This window comes from Orcinus orca, chromosome 10, assembly GCF_937001465.1.
Source record: "Orcinus orca chromosome 10, mOrcOrc1.1, whole genome shotgun sequence".
In the NCBI taxonomy this organism is placed as follows: domain Eukaryota; kingdom Metazoa; phylum Chordata; class Mammalia; order Artiodactyla; family Delphinidae; genus Orcinus; species Orcinus orca.
Genome location: NC_064568.1, coordinates 80,563,524 through 80,590,485, shown reverse-complemented (window position 1 = coordinate 80,590,485; position 26,962 = coordinate 80,563,524). Strand labels below are relative to the sequence as shown.

The 26,962-nt window shown below is 40.7% G+C and overlaps 1 protein-coding gene across 1 annotated transcript in view; it reads left to right on the top strand.

Moving 5' to 3' along the window:
* The window catches only part of PKHD1 (PKHD1 ciliary IPT domain containing fibrocystin/polyductin), a 424,641-nt gene that overhangs the window by 40,160 nt on the left and 357,519 nt on the right, over nt 1-26,962 (top strand). The window contains exons 25-32 of the mRNA XM_049716350.1: nt 1,122-1,227; nt 2,346-2,618; nt 13,340-13,470; nt 16,232-16,367; nt 19,125-19,320; nt 20,030-20,097; nt 21,767-23,359; nt 25,458-25,601. Coding sequence (XP_049572307.1) covers nt 1,122-1,227; nt 2,346-2,618; nt 13,340-13,470; nt 16,232-16,367; nt 19,125-19,320; nt 20,030-20,097; nt 21,767-23,359; nt 25,458-25,601 — 2,647 coding nt within the window. The remainder of the gene's footprint in view (nt 1-1,121; nt 1,228-2,345; nt 2,619-13,339; nt 13,471-16,231; nt 16,368-19,124; nt 19,321-20,029; nt 20,098-21,766; nt 23,360-25,457; nt 25,602-26,962) is intronic.

Genomic DNA, 26,962 nt, shown 5'->3' with positions numbered 1-26,962 from the left:
CGCAAAACAGAGAGAGCTGTGGCTGTGCTTTTCTACCTCCACAGGGTATGGAGAGTACGCTGAAAATATAAGTGCTTTGTAAATACAGCATCCTGTTATTATAATTATTGATGCTACTATGGTACCAAAAATAGAGAACCTCTCTAGCTACATATGACTTATACCTCCACACAGTGGCCTTGGAAAGTAAATGAGCTAAGTCAACCCCTTTTCTCTTTAAAATGTCCTTAGCTATTTCCCATCTGCCCATACTCTTGTTATAAGTCATCTGCTTTTAATTAGAGACAATTTTGAAATGCAAAACTATAAAGAATAATATAACCAACACCTGGGTACCCAAATGAGGATTAACAATTGCCAACATTTGATGTATTTATTTTATTTTATTTTTGGTCTTTATGAATAACGTGAAACACTACAGAAGAAGAATTTCTTATCACCTGTGCCTTCATGCCATCCCAGTACCCCTTCCCTTATAAGCAAACACTATCATAAATATAGTGTGTGTGCTTTTAATCCTTATTTTATATGTAGAGATTCAGAGTTCAATCTTTTTCGCCTTTCTTATCTCCAAGTATTGTAGAGTTCTATTAGATTAACCTTAGTCCCAGTGAGAGGAAAAGACATATAATTTGTTCTTGGGGACCTCCCATTTTAGGATAAAAAAGACCCCAAGCCAAATGTCCAAATACACTCTGATCTTCAGTTACACATCCATGTAGCAATGGTAGAACAGAGGTGCCTACTTCACTGGCATTTACCAGCAAAGACAGGGCTTTTCACAGGAAGTAGGTACTCAGTTGAAAATATAAAGTGATAAAAAGTTCTCACTCAGTTTGAATTTACTTCTATGTGACAGAGAGGGAATTTACTCCAGATTGAACATATTTAATTGCAAAAATGTTAGGTTTCCGCTTATTTACCATCGTTTTAAAAAAGCCTAACATGTTTGGAGTCATGCTTTACAATTTAGGGTCTATTACTGGAAAATAGAAGGAAAAAAAAGAGAATAAGTAAATCATTAACACATTTTAATTTGGGCAAACTTCACAAGTACTTTATTAATACGCTGGAGCATATGAAACATGTACGTTTGCTTTTAATGCTTTTGTCTTTTCCAGGTGGTTGTGCGAGTGAACGACATACCAGCTTATTGTTCAGGTTCCTGTTCCTTCCAATACCTTGAAGGGTCAACTCCCCGGGTCCACTCTGTGTGGTATGCCCTCGGTATGATGTGCACCTGGCATTGAGATGGGCGTGAACTTTATTTTTTTTTGAAGTATAATTGATTTACCATGTCATGTTAGTTTCAGTACAGGAATTCAGTTATATATATATATATATGCTTTTTCAGATTCTTTTCCCTTATAGGTTATTACAAATATTGAGTATAGCTCCCTGTGCTATACGTTAGGTCCTTATCTGTTTTATATATAGTAGTGTGTATATGTTAATCCCAACCTCCTAATTTGTCCCTCCCCCACCTTTTTCCCCTCTGATAACCATAAGTTTGTCTTCTATGTCTGTGGGTCTATTTCTGTGCATGAACTTTAGACTGAGAGTGGAGGCCGTGTACCTGGTGATGTGTGGGTAGAAGGTGTGTCCGTTCATGGGGTGGATGTTGAGTGATGCAGCAGAAGGTGAATTTTTTAGCCAATCTAAATGAAATGGTTATGATTTGAAATTGTGGATTTTTTTTTTTTTTTTAATTTCTTGGCTGCGTCGTGTGGCATGTGGTATCTTAGTTCCCTGACCAGGGTTCGAACCTGTGCCTCCTGCAGTGGAAGTGCAGAGTCTTAACCACTGGACTGCCAGGGAAGTCCTGAAATGGTGGATTTTTGATGACTTAAAATGTTGGGCTTCCCTGGTGGCGCAGTGGTTGAGAGTCTGCCTGCCGATGCAGGGGACACGGGTTCGTGCCCCGGTCCGGGAAGATCCCACATGCCACGGAGCGGCTGGGCTCGTGAGCCATGGCCGCTGAGCCTGCGCGTCCGGAGCCTGTGCTCCGCAACGGGAGAGGCCACAACAGTGAGAGGCCTGCGTACCACAAAAAAAAAAAAAAAATGTTGTATTCTCTTTGTCCCTTGTTTTGAAATTTTCTTTATTTTTATTTTTTTCCCCATTTTTTGTTGACTAGTGATTTCTCATCACTAGTTTGAGAAAGTTTAAGATGAGGGCTCTATGCTATTAAAATCAATATAGATTCCAATACATGAGTCAGCATTTAATTCCTTGAATTTTGGGAGAGGAAGGTGAGAGGGAATGAACATTTGATAGAGTTCTTGTAAATGGAGTGATATCACTGAGAAATGATTTCTTTCTTTTAATTTCTTTCTTCTTTTAAGATGACATTGACCTACTGGTCTATATTACTGGAAGTGGTTTCTCTGGTGACTCCGAGGCCTTGCAGGTTACAGTGAACAAAACAAGTTGCAAAGTTATTTTCTCAAACCAAACGAATGTGGTGTGTCAGACAGGCCTGCTGCCCGTTGGAGTGCATCAGATTTCAGTGTTGGTGAGACCCTCTGGTCTTGCCGTCAATGCCAGTGGAGGAGGCCTCTTCCTAAACGTGGAGCCCAGACTGGATGCTGTGGAGCCTTCCAGAGCTGCAGACATTGGTAATCCGGGGGCACCTGCCTTGCATCTGACCCTCTGAAGCTAGCATTCTTGCCCATCTGCAGGAATCTAGTCCTGCCGTGGAATAAATTCTGTAGCCACTGTGATTCACAGCTTTCTGTTTTCTGCCATCAGCATTTCTTCCAATGAGTAATAGACATGAACTCACTTGCCACCTAAAGGACCATAGTTTGGCTGATGGCGTCAGGCATCACTGGGTCAATCATTGAGTCATTGGGACAATCTGATCAAATGGAAATGACACTAGGAGGGGGAGTTAGGACATGTGCCTGGGTTTTCAGCCTGCCAAAATCAGAAGTGTGACCTTAGAAGTTTCAGATACTTCTGTGGGACTTAGTTTCCTAACAGTGATGAGGATGGGCACAGGATCGTTTACTGAGTACCTGTTCTAGGTAGTCGCACACCCTAAATGCTTACAGCCGCTGGAAAGGTGGAATTATTATCCACATTTTTTCAGATGAGATAATAGTATTTCTAAGAGAAGAGTGACTTCCCCAAGGCTTCCTGATGGAAAGAGGTGGAGCTAGGATGCAAACCAGGATTGTGGGATGCCAAGGCTCCTGCTGCTTCTACCTCAGCATGCTGTCTTACCCATGCAATGGGCTGAACAATGCTTAGACCTCTTAGTTTTGAGTGAGATTAAAATGAGCCAACAGGTGGGAAAGTCCCTTGAAAATTAAAAGCATTTGCAAATGTGAAGTACAGGCCTGGCCCACTAGGAACTTAATGGGTGTTTCACAAATGTTTGTAAAATGACGTACACTCGGATACTTGGCTAGCAGTCAAAGCCAACTACCTTTTGAGTAGTGGGGTATGGAGAGGTCAGCAGGGCTTGCCAGCATCAGCCCCGTGCATTGGGTCTTAGTGCCATGGCAACCAAGGCTCTCCCCAGGCTTTCTGAGGGACACAGCCTGTTTAAAACAACCCAGCCAGACTGCAAGAATCTCAGGAACACTCATGCTTTATATGTTAATATATGATTTTTAGAGCATAAAAATTTTTCCTTAATGCCTTGGATTTTTGTCATTGTTTATTCTGTTGGCCAAAGATTCGTGGCTTAGAACACTTATTAAAGTAGTGTTTCCTGGCTACAAATTCATTGTTCAAAGGAACAGTTGATTTCTGAATTTACTTGGCCTTATAGAGTAAATCAAGAGGGCTGCTTTTTTCTTCTCTGCACATAAAACCGAACAAGCTTGCCCTTATTTCTCAGTGATTTAAGGAGGGAGCCAGATTGTCTGTGGTGCTCAGAGTGAAAGATCACACTCTATATTAACCCAATAACTATTGGTTTGAGTCTTCCCACCAGATGTATAAGTGGCTTTGATCTTCCTATAAAGTTATCTTTGCAGTTCAGGCCACACCTTCCTTCCTCACTCGACTCCCCCACTGGACTGCAGGTACCTCCAGGGCAGACAGGTGACTCAATCAGCTTTGTCCTCTACACAGAGTGACTCACACAGGCAGACTGGCCAACTGTCCCAGTTTCCTGGGACTGAGGGGTTTCCCAGGATGCAAGACTTTCAGTGTTAAAATTGGGACATGGAACTCTAAGTGCTAAAACTTGGAAAATCCCAGACAAACTGAGTTGAGTTGGTTACCCTGTCAGGGTATGCTGTACCAACAATACATGGTGAAGGGTTTGTCTAGGAGGACTGTACACCACCCCTCTGTATTTTAGTGAAAGATGGAAAACTCAGAGAAGGGATAATGTTGGGTGGGTCCAAATTAATCTCTGGTATGACTGAGGGGAAACGGAAGGAGAGAGAGATTCTAGCTGCTACTTTATTACTGGATTTAAACTTTCCCTCTGAACCCTTCCTCCACCCTGCCACCTACCTAGTACCAACCAGTATCAGTCAGTCCATCCATCCATCCATCACTCAACACTGACTAAGCCACCCTGCGGAAAGCCCTGTGCCAGGTGCTGAAGACCTTGGTTCTCAAAGTGTGGTTCTGGACCAGCGGTATCTCCATCATCCGGGAGCTTGTTAGAAATGCAGTCTCAGGCCCCATCTCTCACCTCCTAATCAATCTGCATGTTCACAGGATCCTCAGGCAATTTCTATGAATAGGGCAGTTTGAGCAACACCGCTATTGGGGATTTAAAGAGAACCAGGCTGAGTCCTACCAACAAGGAATTTACAGAACAGTTGAGTATGTAATGAATATGTGTAATAATGTGATCAGTAATATTCCAAATCACCACTTGCCCATATGCCAAGTGCCCTTAAAAGGATTAAAAAAAAAAATATTGGTTCATTTCTGTGTGTTAGGTCCTAAGGTGTGGACGCTTGTGAGGCACTTAAGCTTTCAAATGGGAATGGCATTGTCACTGCCTCTCCAACTTTTAATTATTATCAACAATAATAATGACAACAATTTATTTAGCTCTTACTATGTGCCAGTCACTATGAATGTTGAGCATACAATAAATTGAAACAAAGTCCCTGCTCTCCTGGAGGTAAGTGTGTAAGAGAAAAATAAAGCAGGGGAATAGTGACAGAGGGAGTGGTGGTTGTGATAGGATGGTCACTGGCACTGGAGAAATGACAAGGATGTCACTGGAGGGTGGAGACAGGGAGGAAGTGAAGGAATGAGTCTTGGGGAAATCTTGGAGGAGATTCTAGGCAGAGGGAACACCAAATGATAAAATCTTAAGTCAGAATGAGCTCAGCTTGTTCCAACGAAGGAGGTTTCTGTGGCTGGAATAAATTGAGTGAGGGGGGTGGTAGGAGATGACTGGGAGCAGATCATATGGCTTTAGAGGCTGTGAAAGGATATTGGGTTTTTGTTGTTGTTGTTTTTTGGCCATGCCGTGTGGCACGTGGGATCTTAGCTCCCTGACTAGGGATTCAACCTGCGCCCCCTGCAGTGGAAGCTCAGAGCCCTAACCACTGGACTGCCAGGGAAGTCTGAAAGGATGTTGGCTTTAATTCTGAGCGAGACAGGTGCCATTGGAAAAGTTTAAGTGCAAAAGCAACATGATCTGACTTAGGCTGCTGTGTGAGGAGATACTGTAGGGAGGCAAGGATGGAGGCTACTGAAGCCATCCAGGGGAGAGAGAATGTTGGGTTGGACTAGGGCAATATCTCTTAGAAATATATATTTATCATTTTATTGTTGTTGCTTGTTCCTTGGTGTCCTATCTAAGAAGCGATCGCCTAATCCAATGTCACAAGATTTATGCCTATATTTTCTTCTAAGAGTTTTATAGCTTTAGCTCTTGCATTTAGATGTATGATTCATTTTTAGTTAATTTTCGTATATAGTGTGGGTTAGGGGTCTGTATTAGTTTTCTAGGGCTGCTTAACGAGGTACTGCAAACTAGATGGCTTAAATAACAGAAGTTTATTGTCTCACAGTTCTGGAGGCTATAAGTCTGGTATCAAGATGTCAGTGGAGGTGATTCCTTCTGCAACAACCTGTGAGAAAGAATTTGTTTCATGCCTCTCCCCAAGATTCTGGTAGTCTGCTGGCAATCCTTGGCATTCCTTGGATTGTAGAAGCATCACCCTGATCTCTGCCATTATCTTCACATGGTGTTCTCCCTGTGTCTTTTATGTGCCCAAATTTTCCTTTATTATAAGGACACTAGTCATATTGAATTAAGGACCCACCCTACTCCAATATGACCTTGTCTTAGCTAAGTACATCTGTAATGACCCTATTCCCAAAAAAGGTCACATTCTGAGGTACAAGTGGCCAGGACTACAACATATGAATTTTGAGGGGGACACAATTCAGGACTCATCTTCCTGGTGTTGAGCCCTAGGGTTGGGGTGCCCAATATGTGGCTCAAACCCCTCACTCCCCAGGGAGGGTCCCCGAGCCTGAGATATCCCCCTTTTCTTCTGTGTCCCCTGCTAGGGGTGTGGGTCCTGAGCTGATTGCTTCTCCTCCCTTCCCACCCAACTCTGTGAGGATTTTCTTACAGCCTTGGTTGTAGAAGAACCTTTTTGCCAGCATCCAGGTTGTTTGCAGTGAGTTGCTCCACATGTAGATGTATTTTGATGTGTTTGTTGGGGGAGGTGAGCTCTGCATCATCCTACTCTGCCACCTGATCTCCCCAATTATAACTGTTTTGTAAGGTATTTTAATGTCTGGCAGAAGACCTTCACTCTTATTTTTGAAATTTTGTTTTCTGGCTATTGTTTATTTTTCATTGAATTTTAAAATCAGCATGTCTAATTTAAATTAAAAATTTTTTTGTATTTTTATCATGATTGTATTGATGCTTTAGTTTAACTTAGAAAGGTATGCCACAGGCATCTTAGGTAGCCTCATCCACAAGAGGGCAGACAGCAGAAGCAAGAAGAACTACAATTCTGCAGCCTGTGGAAGGAGAAACCACATTCACAGAAAGACAGACAAAATGAAAAGGCAGAGGACTTTGTACCAGATGAAGGAACAAGATAAAACCCCAGAAAAATAACTAAATGAAGTGGAGATAGGCAACCTTCCAGAAAAAGAATTCAGAATAATGATAGTGAAGATGATCCAGGACCTCGGAAAAAGAATGGAGGCAAAGACCGAGAAGATGCAAGAAATGTTTAACAAAGAACTAGAAGAGTTAACAAACACCTAGAAGAATTAAAGAACAAACAAACAGAGATGAACAATACAATAACTGAAATGAAAAATACACTAGAAGGAATCAGTAGCAGAGTAACTGAGGCAGAAGAACGGGTAAGTTACCTGGAAGACAGAATGGTGTAATTCACTGCCATGGAACAGAATAAAGAAAAAAGCATGAAAAGAAATGAAGACAGCCTAAGAGACCTCTGGGACAGCATTAAACACAACAACATTCGCATTATAGGGGTCTAGGAAGGAGAAGAGAGAGAGAAAGGACCCGAGAAAATATTTGAAGAGATTATAGTCGAAAAATTCCCTAACATGGGAAAGGAAATAGCCACCTACGTCCAGGAAGCACAGAGAATCCCAGGCAGGATAAACCCAAGGAGAAACATGCTGAGACACATAGTAATCAAATTGGCAAAAATAAGACAAAGAAAAATTACTGAAAGCAGCAAGGGAAAAACGACAACATACAAGGGAACTCCCATAAGGTTAACAGGTGATTTCTCAGCAGAAACTCAACAAGTCAGAAGGGAGTGGCACGATATATGTAAAGTGATGAAAGGGAAGAAACTAAAACCAAGATTACTCTACGTGGCAAGGATCTCATTCAGATTTGACGGAGAAATCAAAAGCTTTACAGACAAGCAAAAGCTAAGAGAATTCAGCACCACCAAACCATCTCTACAACAAATGCTAAAGGAACTTCTCTAAGTGGGAAACACAAGAGAAGAAAAGGACCTATAAAAACAAACCCATAACAATTAAGAAAATGGTAATAGGAACATACATATCGATAATTACCTTAAACATGAATGCATTAAATGCTCCAAGCAAAAGACACAGGCTTGCTGAATGGATACAAAAACAAGACCCATATATATGCTGTCTACAAGAGACCCACTTCAGACCTAGAGACACAGACAGACTGAAAGTGAGGGGATAGAAAAAATATTCCATGCAAATGGAAATCAGAAGAAAGCTGGAGCAGCAATACTCATATCAGATAAAATAGACTTAAAGAATGTTACAAGAGACAAGGAATGACACTACGTAATGATCAAGGGATCAATCCAAGAAGAAGATATAACAAATATATATGCACCCAACATAGGAGCATCTCAATACATAAGGCAACTGCTAACAGCTGTAAAAGAGGAAATCAACAGTAACACAATAATAGTGGGGGACTTTAACACCTCACTTCCACCAATGGACAGATCATCCAGACAGAAAATTAATAAGGAAACACAAGCTTTGAATGACACAATAGACCAGATAGATTTAATTGATATTTATAGGACATTCCATCCAAAAACAGCAGATTACACTTTCTTCTCAAGTGCACACAGAACATTCTCCAGGATAGATCACATCTTGGGTCACAAATCAAGCCTCGGTAAATTTAAGAAGATTGAAGTCATATCAAGCATCTTTTCCAACCACAATGCTATGGGATTAGAAATGAATTACAGGGAAAAAAACGTAAAAAACACAAACACATGGAGGCTAAACAATACGTTACTAAATAACCAAGAGATCACTGAAGAAATCAAAGAGGAAATCAAAAAATACCTAGAGACAAATGACAACGAAAACACGACGATCCAAAAACCTATGGGAGGCAGCAAAAGCAGTTCTAAGAGGGAAGTTTATAGCAATACAAGCCTACCTCAAGAAACAAGAAAAATCTCAAATAAACAATCTAACCTGACACCCAAAGGAACTAGAGAAAGAAGAACAAACAAAACCCAAAGTTAGTAGAAGGAAAGAAATCATAAAGATCAGAGCAGAAATAAGTGGAATAGAAACAAAACAATAGCAAAGATCAATAAAACCAAAAGCTGGTTCTTTGAGAAGATAAACAAAATTGACAAACCTTTAGCCAGACTTATCAAGAAAAAGAAGGAGAGGACTCAAATCAATAAAATTAGAAATGAAAAAGAAGTTACAACAGACATCGCAGAAATACAAAGTTTCGTAAGAGACTACTATGAGCAACTCTATGCCAATAAAATAGACAACCTGGAAGAAATGGACAAATTCTTAGAAAGGTGTAACCTTCCAAGACTGAACCAGGAAGGAATAGAAAATATGAACAGACCAATCACAACTAATGAAATTGAAATTGTGATTAAAAACCTTCCAACAAACAGAAGTCCAGGACCAGATGGCTTCACAGGTGAATTCTATCAAACATTTAGAGAAGAGCTAACACCCATCCTTCTCAAACCCTTCCAAAAAATCGCAGAGGAAGGAACACTCCCAAACTCATTCTAACTCATCATCCTGATACCAAAACTAGACAAAGATTCTACAAAAAAAATTACGGACCAATATCACTGATGAGTATAGATGCAAAAATCCTCAACAAAATACTAGCAAACAGAATCCAACAACATATTAAAAGGATCATACACCATGATCAAGTGGGATTTATCCCAGGGATGCAAGGATTCTTCAGTATACGCAAATCAATCAATGTGATACACCATATTAACAAACTGAAGAATAAAAACCATATGATCATCTCAATAGATGCAGAAAAAGCTTTTGACAAAATTCAACACCAATTTATGATAAAAACTCTCCAGAAAGTGGGCATAGCGGGAACCTACCTCAACATAATAAAGGCCATATATGACAAACCCACAGCAAACATCATTCTCAATGGTGAAAAACTGAAAGCATTTCCTCTAAGATCAGGAACAAGACAAGGTTGTCTACTCTTATGACTATTATTCAACATAGTTTGGGAAGTCCTAGCCACGGCAATCAGAGAAGAAAAAGAAATAAAAGGAATACAAATTGGAAAAGAAGAAGTAAAACTGTCACTGTTTGCAGATGACATGATACTATACATAGAGAATCCTAAAGATGCCACCAGAAAACTACTACAGCTAATCAATGAATTTGGTAAAGTTGCAGGATACAAAATTAATGCACAGAAATCTCTTGCATTCCTATACACTAACAACAAAAGATCAGAAAGAGAAATTAAGGAAGCAACCCCATTTACCATTACAACAAAAAGAATAAAATACCTAGGAGTAAACCTACCTAAGGGGACAAAAGACTTGTATGCAGAAAACTATAAGACACTGATGAAAGAAATCAAAGATGACACAAACAGATGGAGAGATATACCATGTTCTTGGATTGGAAGAATCAATATTGTGAAAATGACAGTACTACCCAAAGCAATCTACAGATTCAGTGCAATCCTTATCAAATTACCAGTGGCATTTTTTACAGAACTAGAACAAAATCATCTTAAAATTTGTGTGGAGACACAAAAGACCCCAAATAGCCAAAGCAGTCTTGAGGGAAAAAAATGGAGCTGGAGGAATCAGACTCCCTGACTTCAGACTATACTACAAAGCTACAGTAATCAAGACAGTATGGTACTGGCTCAAAAACAGAAATATAGATCAATGGAACAGGATAGAAAGCCTAGAGATAAACCCACGCACCTATGGTCAACTAATCTATGACAGAGGAGGCAAGGATATACAGTGCAGAAAAGATAGCCCTTCAATAAGTTGTGCTGGGAAAACTGGATAGCTACATGTAAAAGAATGAAATTAGAACACTTCCTAACACCATACACAAAAATAAACTCAAAATGGAGTAGAGACCTAAATGCAAGACTGGACACTATAAAACTCTTAGAGGAAAACATAGGAAGAACACTCTTTGACATAAATCACAGCAAGATCTTTTTTTGATCCACTTCCTAGAGTAATGGTAATAAAAACAAAAATAAAAAGACAACCCTCAGAATGGGAGAAAATATTTGCAAACAAATCAACGGACAAAGGACTAATCTCCAAAATATATAAACAGCTTATGCAACTCAATAGTAAAAAAAACAAACAACCTAATCAAAAAATGAGCAGAAGACCTAAATAGACATTTCTGCGAAGAAGACATACAGTGGCCAAGAAGCACATGACAGGTTGCTCAACATCACTAATTATTAGAGAAATGCAAATCAAAAGTACAATGAGGTATCACCTCATACCAGTTAGAAAGGGCATCGTCAGAAAATCTACAAACAAGAAATGCTGGAGAGGGTGTGGAGAAAAGGGAACCCTGTTGCACTGTTGGTGGGAATGTAAATTGATAAGCCACTATGGAGAACAGCATGGAGGTTCCTTAAAAAACTAAAAATAGAACTACCATATGACCCAGGAACCCCACTACTGGGCATATACCCAGAGAAAGCGATAATTCAGAAAGACACATGCACCCCAGTGTTAATTGCAACACTATTTACAATAGCCAGGTCATGGAAGCAACCTAAATGCCCATTGACAGATGAATGGATAAAGAAGTTTATACAATGGAATATATACAATGGAATATATACAATGGAATATTAGTCATAGAAAAGAACGAAATTGGGTCATTTATAGAGACGTGGATGGATCTAGAGAGTGTCATACAGAGTGAAGTAAGTCAGAAAGAGAAAAACAAATATAGTATATTAACGCATATATGTGGAATCTAAAAAAATGGTACAGATGAACCAGTTTTCAGGGCAGAAATAGAGACACAGATGTAGAGAACAAACATATGGACACCAAGAGGGAAAGTGGCAGGTGGGGTGGTGGTGGTGGTGGTGGTATGAATTGGGCGATTGGGATTGACATGTATACACTAATATGTATAAAATAGATAACTAATAACCTGCTGTATAAAAAATAAATAAAATTCAAAAAGAAAAAAAAAGAAAGATATGCCACCTTACAATGTTCACTCTTTCCGTACATTTACTTTAGTTTTCTTATTTAAGTTTTAACTCATCTGTTAGGTTTGTCAGCAGCATTTCAAAGCTTTCTTCACATTTCTTCATACTTTTGAATTGTTCTTGTCAAGATTGTTTCCAGATATTGTATCTTTTATGTTGCTAATGTATGTTGGCTCTTCCTCAATGTTATTCTTTAACTTAGAAGTTTATTGTAGTCTTGTCCTGAATCTTAAGGGCATGTTTATATATTTAACTTCAGGGTAACATTCCACTTAGTCACATGCTCCTGCAAGAGTTTCATCAGGTTGTATAAATTTCCTTTCTCACCCTGACACATTGGGGAATGACAACCTTGCTTCTGTGGCCTCTCCCCACTGGCATGGGATATGTGTCTCTATTTGGTGGCTTCACTGCCTCTTTTATGTCCCTTTCTGGAAAGATGGCAGACCAGAATCGTTGCTGATCAACAATAAGTGGGCTTCCTGTCCATCAGCTGGATCAAGGGCTGGTCCTCCAAATGGTATTGTGTGCCGTGGTATCAGTGCGATTGGTGCCATTCCTTCTCTTACTGACGTTTGTGGTGAGGAGATGGGGGTTTCTGTGGTTGCTCCTCCTCAGTGGTCAGTACAGAAATCCTGGCAGCACTTGGTGACAATGACAGTCCCTTCTATATCATTATGGAGACCAGAACATAGTCTGTGTGGTATCGAATCACAAAGCTGGAAGGGTTAAGGCTGTCATTTAAAGATGAGGGAGGGGGAATTCCCTGGTGGTCCGGTGGTTAGGACTCTGAGCTTTCACTGCTGAGGGCCGGGTTCAATCCCTGGTCGGGGAGCTAAGATCCTGCAAGCCGAGTGGCATGGCCAAAAAAAAAAAAAGTTGAGGGAGATGAGGACCAGTGAACTCAGGGACAATAATGCAAATGACCTGCTCTAAGTGGTAGAGCAGTCTATAGCCCTGACTCTGGGCCCCCTGCTCTATCTACTGTCTTATACTTGCTCTCTTATACTGGTTTCTTGGGAAGAGAGTATGTTTTATCGAATTGGCAGGGATGATGTTCAGAAATCTGGAGCAGAAGCAGTTTCCAGAGACCATCTATTGATACTCTACTTCTCTGTTCCACGTCTGTGTTTTATCTCTATGTTTTAGTCTTAAATATCTCCTCCTCTCTGCCCTTCAGTCACTGTATCTTCCATCTCATTTAGTAGTTTATATTTTTAACTTTAGTCTTTTTCTTCAGTTTGAACATGCCTTGTGTTTTGACTAAGGAGTTTCATATTTTGATTTCATTTATTTCTCTTGTGGATAAGTAATTGTTGTCTGTCTGTACGGCTGTGTGTCCTATCTGAAAATGCTGCTTTTGTACAGGAGGGCTCTGGGCCACCATCCGAGGCTCTAGTTTGGAAGATGTTAGCCTGGTTTTATTTGGATCCCAGTTTTGTGCCATTAATGTCACCACAAGCAATTCACGAAGAATTCAATGCAAAGTTCCACCCAAGGTAAGTGGAATCTTTTGGCATTTCCTCTCTGAGTGAGTGACCATTGTTAACGTGTAGTGTCAGGTTCTCAGTGAATCGTTCCTTAGAACTAAGTTAACTGACATGACGTTTTCATCATGAGAGCATGCTTATGTTGCTTACATGGAAGCACTTCTGTTATGAACTGGGAAGCTGACCCCGCCAATGGGGCTTGTAATTAGCATCAGTTAATTTCTTTTAAAAGAAGACAACCAGGCAGTCCCAGTCCATACTCTTAATGAGTATTAGTGCCACAGAATAAATGTATTTACCTAGTGCACATTCTGAGTGTTGGTTTGCAAGACATATATCGTAGAATCTCGCTTCTTTCTCAAGTAAGCAAATAACTTAGTTTTCATTAGCAATTTTGTTTTCTGGCATGGATGTGACTGGTGGAACTTGGAATCCTCTAGAATGTCTGGTTCCTATGAAATAGCTTCCTAGTTAGTCCCTACTGCTTCCCTTGTTTCTTAAAAACAAGTCCCTTAGCTTTCCCATCCCTCTTCAGCTGGTGCTATCCCATAGATGGCATAAGAGTTTTTGGTCCAGACCCTTCCCTGGTGCTGTGGGTGAGAGTCATGCTCACAGCTGAAATTGAACTTCCTATTCAGAGTTCACTTCAGTGCCCTCAAGATTCCTAGCACATCCATGACCCCCAAAGAAGGCTGTCTGCTGAACAATAAAGATCTCTGGAAGAAGAGAGGCTTCAGAGTAATCTTTGATCTCTGGTCCCATATTTTTATCTCATCCAGTTATTCAAATATTATGAAATGTTAGCTTTTATGTATAAACTGCATGCAATTCTAATATGTTTGTGTTATAATTTGTATATTTCCCATTATTGGACATTTAGATAATTTCCAAAATTTCCTGTGTACTTACTATGTGCCAACAACAACAGCACAGAGATATAAAGCTTTTGACATGGATATCCAGTTGTCTGAAACTCTTTTTAAATAATACTCTCACCATCGCTGTGTGGGTGTCTGATTTCTGGTGCCTTGGCCAACATTGAGTATCAGCACTTTAGCTATATTTACTATTTTAATGGGTAAAATTTGTACTGTTTGAATTTCTTTTACTAGAGAGAATAAAAATTAGGAAAGCCAACTTTTAATTGAACAAAGCAATACATGGCAAATTTCAAAAGAAAATAGTAAGACAATCATACTCTCTCGTACCCACTTCCCCATTCTTCAGTCCCCCTTTCTGAAACAACCACTTTAAATTCCTTTGAATATAGTTACAGTGTCATTTGTTGGTTAAATCAATAAACCATATTTACATTATTAAACTATTTGAATGATACTGACAGAATCAGGCAATATATATTTTTTATAGTTTGTCTTTTTCTTAGAGTTTTTTACTTTATAAATTTATTTATTTGTTTTTTTTGGGGCTGTGTTGGGTCTTCGTTGCTGTGCGTGGGCTTTCTTTAGTTGCAGTGAGTGGGGGCTATTCTTCGTTGTGGTGTGTGGGCTTCTCATTGTGGTGGCTTCTCTTGTTGCGGAGCACGGGCTCTAGGCGTGTGGGCCTTAGTAGTTGTGGCACGCGGGCTCAGTAGCTGTGGCGTATGGGCTTAGTTGTTCCGCGGCATGTGGGATTTTCCTGGACCAGGGCTCAAACCTGTGTCCCCTGCATTGGCAGGCGGATTCTTAACCACTGTGCCACCAGGGAAGTCCCTAGAGTTTTTTTTTTAACATGTCTTCCTTATTATAAAAATCCTCTATCTTAAAAAATATTTCATTATATCAGTTGCTCTTTTTTCTTGAAGCTCCCTCTTCTTCTCCTTCAATCTAACTTGGTGTTTTCTAGATTTATTCTATAGGTTTCATCCTAGTATTTCCCTTCACTGCTCTCCTGAGTAGCTTCACTGTTTTTTGGAGTTTTTTTTCTCTTTTTTTTGGTTATTGCTTATTTTATAAGATAATAGCCTTAAGAAATATCCCAAGAAAGAAAATGTGGGAGGGAAGTTTTCTTAGTACTTAAATATCTCAAAGTACTCTCACACTTGATGGGTAGTTTAGCTAGATATAGATGTTTGTTTGAAATTGCGTTTTTTTTTCAGAACCAATTGGTGTGTTAATTGCAAATCATTCTTCTTTACTCTTTAATCTGTTGGATGCTGCACTTGCCTATTCTAAGCACTTGTCACTGTGAGTGTGTGTGCATGTGAGAGAGACAGAGACAGAGAGAGACACAGAGAGACACAGAGAGAGACTTCAAAGTAGCAAATATAGTCTTTAAAAACAATTTTCTTGAAATTAACCCTTTAAACTAATTCTGTATGGACTTTGCTCAACTCAGTCTTATTTACAGAGTTTTTATTTTATTTTTTAAAAACTATTTATTTATTTTCCTTAATTTTTTGGCTGTGTCGGGTCTTAGTTGTGGCACACGGGATCTTCGTTGAGGCATGTGGGACCTTTTGTTATGGTGTGTGGTCTCTTCGTTGCGGCACCCGGGCTTCTCTCTAGTTGTGGCATGTGGGTTTTCTCTCTTTAGTTGTGGTGCAAGGGCTCCAGGGTGAGTGGGCTCTGTAGTTTGCAGCACATGGGCTCTCTCGTTGAGATGCAAGAGCTCAATAGTTGTGGCGCGTGGGCTTAGTTGTGCCGCGGCATGTGGGATCTTAGTTCTCCAACCAGGGATTGAACCCGCGTCCCCTGCATTGGAAGGTGGATTCTTTACCACTGGACCACCAGGGGAGTCCCCAGAGTTTTGATTTTAAAAATTAATTTTTCAGGGGGAAGATGGACCTACAGTGAATGTGACTGTGATCAGAGGGGACCATTCTGTGGTTCTTCCCAAGGCATTTACTTACGTCTCCTCTTTAAATCCAGTAATTGTGTCTCTCAGCAGAAACAGAAGCAGCATAGCAGGTAAACTACCTGATCCTGCAGGATCTTTTCAGCTTAGAGCACTGATTGTATAAAAAGGCAAAACAATGGCCTATTAATTTTATTGAAGATAGTATTATATTTTGGATGGAAGTTATTTTTCTGAAAACCTGGAGACTGATTTTGTCCTCTTAGCCATCATTGAATAAATTTCCTTATATCTATTTTTCTCTCTGTAAAATTGGGACCATTTCTATCCTGAAAATGACATGGGAATTCGAAGTTAAAAATTCAGTAAATATGTATTGTGTACCTACTATGTGCCAATAGTAATAGCAAGACATAGTAGACATTAATCTTTGTCATTAATTTATAGAATTATTAGCCTCAGTTTACAGATTAAGAAACTAAAGAACAGAGAGAATAAGTTACTTGTTTAAGATGTTACTTGATAGTAACAACCTGGTAGTAAGTACCAGAGTGGGGATTTGAACTCAGGCAGTCTGGTTGCAGATTCCAGGCATGCAGCCACTTACAGTTTATTGTAAAATAGCATTTGGGGCAGCAGGTCCTTTTATAGCAGTTATTTGATATGATTAGAAAATAGTATATTCTGATTAACTTGTTCCTTGAGAGACATATATATAAAGAGTGTATTATTTAGCATCCAACTACATGAAATGATTTAATCTTTCTTTGATGATTCAGATGATATGACTGGATGGAATTATGACAGTTTATTATCATGTCATAACATATAGATTTGGAAAAGTAGCAGGTAGCACTGTGTTCTGGTTAATTGGGTGCCAGTTGACAGAGTTTATGGCAGACATGTCTAAGGGTTTATTATACAAGACCATCAAATTTCCTAAAGAAACAGCCTGGACTCAATTTTTCTGGTCCTATTCTCATTTTCCATTGCTCAAGAGTACATAAAGGGAGGTGTCCTTTAGCTTCTCAATATTATTCAGCTCGGATAGTGCAGAAGAAGAATTTGCTGCCTGAGGCGACCAAAGTGTGTAAAATTCCTTAGTGGTATAGATTCTTCCCAACGAAGTAGAAAAGGGAGGAGGGAGCTCCGTGTTCTATTCAGATTTCAGTGATTTTGGCTCTTAATAAAATTTCCCACCTATAATGAAAAGAATAAATACATTGCATCAGTGCCTCAAAGGCATCTCAGATTAGCTTGACAATTGACCAAGAGCCCAAGGAGATCATGTTATTGATATATACAACATGATGCATTATTTGCAGGATTTACACTTGCAATGAGATCTTTCTACAGGCAGAATAAAGAAGAACTTGTTATAAAACCCACAGTGAGTGGTGCCCTGTTGGGAAAGTTTCTTTTGAAAGTTGGAGGGCTACGTATCTCCATCCAGGAGATGCTGATGCTGATGATGACAATAGAGCCAAGATGAAATCAAAGAGAAAAGAAGAGGGGCAGGGAAGGAGGAGGAAGGATTTGATGTGAGAGACCATTAGTGTGATTTTTGCTGTCAGCGCCCGATCTGAATGAATTCCAACTCAACCACTCCTTGCGCACAATACTTAACTTCCTTTATCTTTAGCTTCTCCAACTGTTAGGTAGGAATAAGTCTTTCAACGTTATTGGGAAAAATGGAGATAAAGTATCAATAGATAAAAGTACCTAGCCCAGGAACTAACACAGAGTAGCACTCCATAAATGCTTTATTGAAGTGAGCACCATTATTCTGCCAGATACTGGGTGTTGTATAAATGGGCCAAAGATGGCCTCTCTACATTGGCCCCATGTGGTTTCCTTCTTCACAGCAGGCTGGGATCCATTAGCTGAAAAGTCCGCCAGTGCCAAATTCAAATTCTTACACACCTAATTGTTTTAAATATAGCCCCAATAAGCAGATTTTCTATAACCTTTTAGAGCCTATCTGCTTTACATACCCTGCGAAACTTCATTTAACATCTGATAGCCATATCTGTTCCTCTTGATACTCAATACATATATGAGATAAAATGAAGTGTCCGTAGTATATATGGCATTTTAGTAGAGTTGCTAATAAACTAAAAAGGCATTGAGATACAAGACTGGACTCAGGCCCTCACATTTCCATTAATCAGCTCTGAGACCTGGGCTACTGAGCCTTAGTTTCCTCAAAAGCAAAATGCCAATCCTGCTAACTGCCCTGCATATGTTATCAGGACAGTGTGAGGGTCAAATGGGATAATGTGGGTGAAAGGGCTCTGTAACTGCGAATGACTGCGCTTATATATAGCATTGCTACAGGGCTCGGCGCATAATCAAGACAGAGCTTTAGACTTTTATCTTCAGAAAAGTAGAAGCTACAAAAAGGACGTGGGGTGTTATTTTCTGGTTATGAAGACCATCATAGCTACTTGATTTGCCTTTGTATGGATATGAATTAATGCCTCTTGTGTACAATTGTCCTGACAATTTTTCTTTCTATGCCCTTGAAGTTATAGGCTGTAGCTCTATTAAATGAGTTGTAAGTTTCATGATAAAAATTAGGTTGGCATTAAAAGCTTTTTCAAATTATTTTTATTTTATTTGTTTTGGCCACGCTGCACGGCTTGCAGGATCTTAGTTCCCTGACCAACGATCAAACCTGGTTCCAGCAGTGAAAGCGCCAAGTCCTAACCACTGGACCGCCAGGGAATTCCCGGCATTAAAACTCTTAATCAGAGTATTATGCACAGGGCTAACCACGTGTTTAATCTCAAAAGCTAATCTTAGAATTGAATAAACGGTTGAGACCATAAATCCACTTCACAGGGGCTAATGGATTCTTTTCAACACAGGAGGTGAGACCCTTTCCATTGGAATGGTGCTGCCAATGAACCACACGGATTTGGATGTCCAAGTCCACATTGGGGACACCAGAGCTTGGGTCCGAGCGCAGGCAGCTCAGGGCCTGGAGGTGGTGCTGCCCCCGCTGCCTGCTGGGCTCCACGGAATCTCAGTCTCCATCAATGGGGCCCACATTCACGCACAAGGGTGAGGTGGACCCTTGCCATTCATTTTAAGTCTGTTGATGGTCTAGCGATTCAGTTGAGGAATTCTAGTTTTGAGTTAGGTCTTTATTTTTTCTTCTTCTTCTGAAGTTAAGGGATAAACATATGAGAACCCTAAAATTTGAACAAATCTTGGAGACCCTACAGGACAGTTCACTCTCAAGACCAGTTTTTGGCTTACTAGTTGGGGAAAGGAGAACTTTCTGGAACTAAGATGTCATGTCTCTCAGTTGGGTTGGGGTGAGATGGGATGGGCATCTCTATGTGAGGAGGAAGAGTCTGCGCTTAATAAGAGACTGTGATTTCACTAAGACCTTTAATAATAACAGTGTCTTGGGCTTTGAATAAATGGCTTCAATTACTGCACAAGCCGTGCTCAGTCCTCTTTACCCTGAAGTCCCCCTGCCCAGTATTTCTCCAGAAGTTCCCTTGCTTCATTCCAGAAACTAGCTAAACTCTATGAGGCTGATGTGCCCACTTGATATTGGAGCAGGAAAATATCCCACTTAGCTTCTCTTCTTCACGTTTCCTTCCTTCTCTGGTGGACTGTGCCCCTCACCTGTGCTCTCCATCACAGCCCCCTTTCTTTCTTCTTCTCCCCCCAATACATACATCTCGGCTGTCTCGTGCCTTCTTTTCTCTTTTTTTTCTGACTCTCAGTTATTTCATGACCATCTCCCCATTTTCTATAGTGTGGATCTTCACATCCAGTACATCACAGAAGTCTTCAGCGTCCAGCCTTGCTGTGGGTCTGTTCTGGGTGAGTGGCTTTGACCTGACTGGTATTATTTATTCAGCAAGTGTACTCCCTGGATATTCAGAGTTTGTTCCTGGTGAGACCAGAGAAGGGGCTGCGGGGAGAGGTGCTTTCCCCTGCACTGGGAACTGAGTGATGTACTTTGGAAGGTGTGAAAACTCAGGATCCCTTAGCCCAGTGAGTTCAGGAAATTAAAGAATTTTTAATTCTTTAAAGGAGATGTGCCTGGTTTTCTTTTTTCCTAATGGAAGGAGGCTGAAACATCTAAAAAGTGGCGCATCTCGAGTACATATCACCGAATCACTTTGCTGTACATCAGAAATGAACACAATATTGTAGATAAACTATATTTCGATTAAAAAAACAACAGTAGTAAACGAGAGAAGAGCTTCCTGAGTCAGCCGTTTTGATACTGCATGTGCAAGGGCAAGAGGCATGAGTCTTTGAAGTCTTCGCTTGCTCTAGGGATGTAGATGAAGGACGAGACAGAGTCAGAAACACAAATGTCAACATGGGAGATGTCAGGACAGGACAAATACAGAAATCTAGAAAACTACTCATTTTCAGAAAAAACTGAAAGCTATGTATTTGCCTGTGATAATCATTATGATAGTGGATGAAATAACACATTATCCTTTAAAAAATTTTTTTTGATTGGGGTATAGTTGATTTACAATGTTGTGTTAGTTTCAGGTGTATATCAAAGTGAATTAGTTATACACATACATATATCCACTCTTTTTAAGATTCTTTTCCCATATAGGCCATTGCAGAGTATTGAGTAGTTCCCTGTGCTATACAGTAGGTACATTCTCCTTCTTGAACATAGTATAATCCTTTTTAAAGCTGCTTGGCTATACCACTGATTTGGTAATGATAAGGGGTACGTTGCCCCCATCCCTGTCCTGAAGATGGGATTTGATTGTGCCTCAACTAGAAAGTGAGACGATGTCTATGAATACAGCAGCAAAATTACAAGCATGCTTCAATGTTTCAGTTCTTCTTGATATGTCATATACACACACACACGACTACATAATATATGGAATACTGGAATATTACATAGAATAATATAGAAGATAAGTAGAAGACTTCAACAAATTAGATTTTTCATTAGTAAGTTTAATATATATAGAACAATATACATATATACTACATAATAACATAGTGAATAATATGGAATATTAGGGCAGATAATACAACAGATGACAAGAAGACTAAAGAATTTGATTTTTCATTATGTATATGTTGTATACATGTGTATATGAAATATACATATCCTCTTTCTACATAATAATTTGTAGAATCATATAGACTGACATGTTAAGATAATATAGCAGATGACAAGAGCACTTCAAGAAATTTGATTTTTCATTAGTGTCCAAGTTGATGGAGGTTTCTGAGGATCTATAAACATACTTGGAAATTTTGTCTTAAATAGTATAAACATTCCTCTTATAGGATAATTTATATTGTTTTACTATCATGTGAAATTTAGCGCATCTGACTCCTGCCAAAATGATCACACATCAACATTGATGGGTGAGGTGAGATACTTTCACTAACACTTACCCACCTTTTACTTGGTCCTGCTGGGGCTCACACAGGGGCTGTGAGTTCCTAGTTCTGAAATATCAGCTTTTCAGTTTTATTCTCAATATTTGTGCTTTAGGTGGAACCATCCTCAGCATCTCAGGAAGAGGGTTCAGCAGGGACCCAGCTTTGGTTTGGGTGCTCGTGGGCAATCGGTCCTGTGACATTGTGAACTCAACGGAGACGAACGTCTGGTGTGAGACCCCGCCAGCCCCCCTGCCGCCTGGTGCCCCAGCCCCTGTGGAGGTCTGGGCTGGCAGCCAGCCCTTCCCCCACCAACCTTTGCCAAGCCTGGTGGGGAAGGGCTTCATCTTCACATATGAAATGGCAGCAACCCCGGTGGTCACAGCCACGCGAGGAGAAATCACAAATCACAGCCTGAGGCTCTACGTGGAAGGGCAGAATCTCTCCAACTCAGAGGTCCTTCTGGGGAACTTGAGCTGTGATGTTGAGACCCAGTCTCCCAGTAGCAACACAAGCCTGTCTGGGTGCGCTTTTCCTCTTCACAGTTTGGAGGCGGGCATCTATCCTCTCCAAGTACGTCAGAGGCAGATGGGGTTTGCTGACATGTCTGCGGTGCCCCAGCAATTTGTGGTGTTGCCTCAGATAACAGACGTTTCCCCAACACTTGGGTCCACTTGTGGAGGGACAGTACTCACGGTGAGGGGCTTGGCTCTCAATTCCAGCAGGAGGTCAGTTCAGGTTGACATTTCAGGTCCTTTCACTTGTGTGATTTTGAGTTTGGGGGACCAGGCTGTCCTCTGTCGGATTACCCCAGCGGGTAACCCCTTGCCTGGCGCTTCCTTCACCCTGAATGTTACTGTCCTGGTTAACGGGCTGCGCAGCGCCTGTCAGGGGAATTGCACTCTTTTCTTGTGTGAAGAGACAACTCCTGTCATGGACGCCTGGACCACAAGCATCAGTGGGTCTCTGACCACAGTGCTGATTAGGGGTCAGAGGTTAGGTACTGCGGCTGATGAACCAATGGTGTTTGTGGATGATTGCCTTCCTTGCACTGTGACTTCCTTTAATACAACCCACGTGGCGTGCTGTATCAGTGGCTTGGCCCCAGGGCCCCACTACCTGTCGGTTCTTCATACGAGATATGGGTATGCTTGCTCTGGTCACGTTTACAGACACTTCCACATTTTGCCTCAAGTGTTTCATTATTTCCCCAAGAATTTCAGCCTCCATGGTGGAAGCCTCTTGACCTTGGAGGGTACAGCCCTGAGGGGACGGAACTCCACTTTAGTCTACATTGGCCAGCAGGCCTGCCTGACTGTGAACCTCAGCTCTGAGCTCATCCAGTGCGCTGTTCCTGCAGGGAATGGCTCCGTTGCCCTGGTCATAGAGGTAGATGGACTTTCTTACCAGGTGGGCATCATTGGTTACAGCAACGCCTTCACCCCCGAATTGCTCTCAGTTTCTCAGACTGATGACGTCTTAACGTTTTCAGTGGCCGGGATCTCAGGAGCTGCGAACGTTGACATTTTTATTGGGATGTTCCCCTGTGTGGGTGTCTCTGGCAACCGTACCCTTCTCCAGTGTGTGGTCCCATCCCTTCCTGTTGGGGAGTACCAAGTCAGAGGTTATGACCACCTGAGAGGGTGGGCCTCATCTATCCTGGTGTTCACATCCAGAGTGACCGTTACAGCAGTGACCGAGAACTTCGGTAAGTCAGGCAGATGAGGCAGAAGAGCTTTCTTTATATAAGTGGATCAGTAGCTCCTGTCCCTACTCTGTGAGGTAGGAAATCAACGTCAGTCTGAATGACAGAAGGAGAGAGAAGCCGGTTTTCCTCTTAACAGCCCCAGCTTCCTCCTAAAACTTTGTCATGCTCCATTTATGAGGCTTTGTTTTTTATCGAGGAGATTGTGCATATTCTCTAAGTGTTTGATTGTATTTTAATTTGATACATTAACCCGCTTTAATTTGTGCTTTAAGTAATACCATTTGTAAGAGCTCATAATTTGATCATTTAAGTAGAACATAAATGCCTTCATTTATTTTTAAACCTATCTGCCAATTTGAATTGTTTTAAACTTATTAAATATGATTAATTTTTATCATTTTGTACTATTTCACAGATGAATTCATACTCCACCAATAATAAGCCAATTGCACAGTATGATTTCATTGGTTGAACTTTTTCTTCTTTTAGATGTATTGATATTTGCCTTGCCTTTTCTTCCAGTGATGGTTTGGGTTTCTGTCCCCTTAATGTCTTACTACACTTGAGATAGCTCAAATGTGATTGTGATGCAGAAAGGTTAGAAGTAATTATGGGAGCAGGATCCTAGACTGATGAAGTATGAACCAAGCCATTTCTTGGAACAAATATGTCTGGCCTCAGCTGGGCGGGATGCTACGGGGATTGGGGTTTGGTCCTGAGTCTGTCACTATCTTAGCTGGGTAACTTTTTTAAGCCTCAGATTTCTTATTTGATAAAGGGTTTGGGGCTGGATGCTCCCTTGTTCCCCTTTCAACTCTCTAGGAATCCATGACTTTTATGGTGAGAGAGGAGGGGTAAGAATGCACCCAAGCAAAAAGTTTGTCAGGTAGCTGTGTAAATACCACCTAGATTTGACATTGAAGGCAGGAGAAACTAGACCTCTATCTCAATGTAGACTAGAGGTCTCTGCACATCTGACATTTTCAGATGTCAGCTGACATTTTCCTTTATTGATTTTCAGACTGAAGCAAAACATGTTGTCTGTTAAGAACTGACATGATTTTACCCATCAGACAGGCACTCTTCTTACACAGCAGGTAGGAGTATAAACTGGGGCAACATTATTTTGGAGAGAAATTTGGCAGTGTTCGTCAAAATTAAAAATTTACTTTTCCTTTGACCTAGCAATTCCACTTCTAAGAAGTTGCACCAGTTTTACTCATATAAGTGTATATAGTTCATTGCACCATCCTTAATTGCAGCAAAAGAAGAGAAATTATGGAACTATCAATCAATAGGAAGATTGCTCAATAAATTATGGAATAATCATATGATGGAATTCTAAGTGGCTATTAAAATGATGAGCTAGGGGGCTTCCCTGGTGGCACAGTGGTTGAGAGTCCGCCTGTCGATGCAGGGGACATGGGTTTGTGCCCCGGTCCGGGAAGATCCCACATGCCGCGGAGCGGCTGGGCCCGTGAGCCATGGCCGCTGAGCCTGTGCGTCCGGAGCCTGTGCTCCGCAGCGGGAGAGGCCACAACAGTGAGAGGCCCGCGTACTGCAAAAAAAATAAATAAATAAAAAATAAAAATGATGAGCTAGATCTGTATATATAGACTTGGAAAAATGTTTATGCTACACTTCTAATTTTTAAAAAAAGTTGTAGAATATTATGTATAGAATGACCCCTTTGTATAAAAAAACCTATATGCTTAGAAAATTCAAGAAGAATTCACAAGAAATTCTATACATGGCTACTTCTGGGGAGTGAGATAAGTAGTTAGGGGAAGTTTTTCTTTCACTTTATACTCTTCTATATAAAAAGTTTAAGAACGATAAATAAGCATTATTTTTCTACATAGGAATTTTTACACATTTTATAGGTTGTTGAATTATTGGGGTTTGACAGAATAAGGGCTCCAGGCTTTGGAGGCCAGAGCTTAGTGAGAAGAAACTGAGAAAACAGGGAATCTAAGGCCAGTGTGTGGACTCAGGAGGGCATAGAAAGAATGAAGGGGAGCAGGAAAGCATGGGTTTGAATTCTAAGTAAAGAAAGATTTGCCTCTATGATGGTGAACTCATCATTTTGTCTTTAAAGGCTGCCTGGGTGGAAGGCTCGTGCATGTGTTTGGAGCAGGATTTTCTCCTGAGAACATCTCAGCTGCCGTGTGTGGTGCTCCCTGCCAAGTCTTGGCTAACGCGACAGTGTCTGCCTTCAGCTGCCTGGTTCTGCCCCTGGATGGTCAGGAAAAAAGCCATATTCGTTTTTTAAAGAGTGTATATGAAAATGACATACTTTGGTTAACTCCATTTTTTTGATAATTAATGCTGTATTGACTTTAAATTTTTCTTTGCGTTCCTGGGGGGCGAAAATACACTGATCCCCATCTAAAATGGTAGTTAGAATTGGGGACCACCTGTTAAGATGAGTCATAACAGCTTTTGTCATATTAATGACAACAAAACATTTATCACCTATGTTCTTTTTTTTTAAACATCTTTATTGGAGTATAATGGCTTTACAGTGGTGTGTTAGTTTCTGCTTTATAACAAAGTGAATCAGTTATACATAAACATATGTTCCCATATCTCTTCCCTCTTGCATCTCCCTCCCTCCCACCCTCCCTATCCCACCCCCTAGGTGGTCATAGAGCACCGAGCTGATCTCCCTGTGCTATGCGGCTGCTTCCCACTAGCTATCTACCTTACGTTTGGTAGTGTATATATGACCATGCCACTCTCTCACTTTGTCACAGCTTACCCTTCCCCCTCCCCATATCCTCAAGTCCATTCTCTAGTAGGTCTGTGTTCTTGACAGCAGTCATATAAAGATGGAGAAAGTAGTTCTGAGTGGTGAATACTAGTTTCAGTGACAGCCTGGGCATCGTGGAGAAAACAATCTTGTCTTGTTCTGAGGTGGGGCTGCTGAAAATGTCTGCCTTCTGGAGGTCCTATTGAAGGGATTAGATCATTCTGCTGGAGAGCTCTTGCATATTAGTGTGCTCAGGTCTTGAATCTTATTATAGGAAAAAAAGGCCAACATTAACATTATCCTTTTATTCTGTAAAGTCCAGATAATTACCTGAGCCCTTACTCAGTAAAACACCACGATCTCTCACTGTTGTAAGCTTTGTAGCCATCACATAAATTGTGGCACGGGAAGCCATGTCTTTGTGGGGTGGAGGGGTTAGAATGGAAGGTGCAAAGCTTTGATATTTCTATGATGGGGCTCACAACACATGCTTATAACCCACTGAGCTTCAGAAAAAAAAGTCTCAGGGATGAAATTACTATTATCACTACAGGGTCAGCTAAACCAGGTGGTTATTTGGTTTGCATAATCATAGATCTTATACCTGTGCACTTAAAAATAATTTGTACTCATGTTTTCTGTAAAATGCTTTAAGTTATATTCCTAATTTCTGTGTCTGCAACTTGAATGTTGGTGAAAGATTTACAGTGATAAAAGCATCACTTCTGAGCTTGGACAAAAATTCCATGATGGATAATACTGTTGTGATGGCAGTTACATTGGATGGTCTTAGACCAGAAGGAAGAGTGGTGGTGGTGGCCGTGGGGATTGGGAGGAAGGAGAGGAGGAGG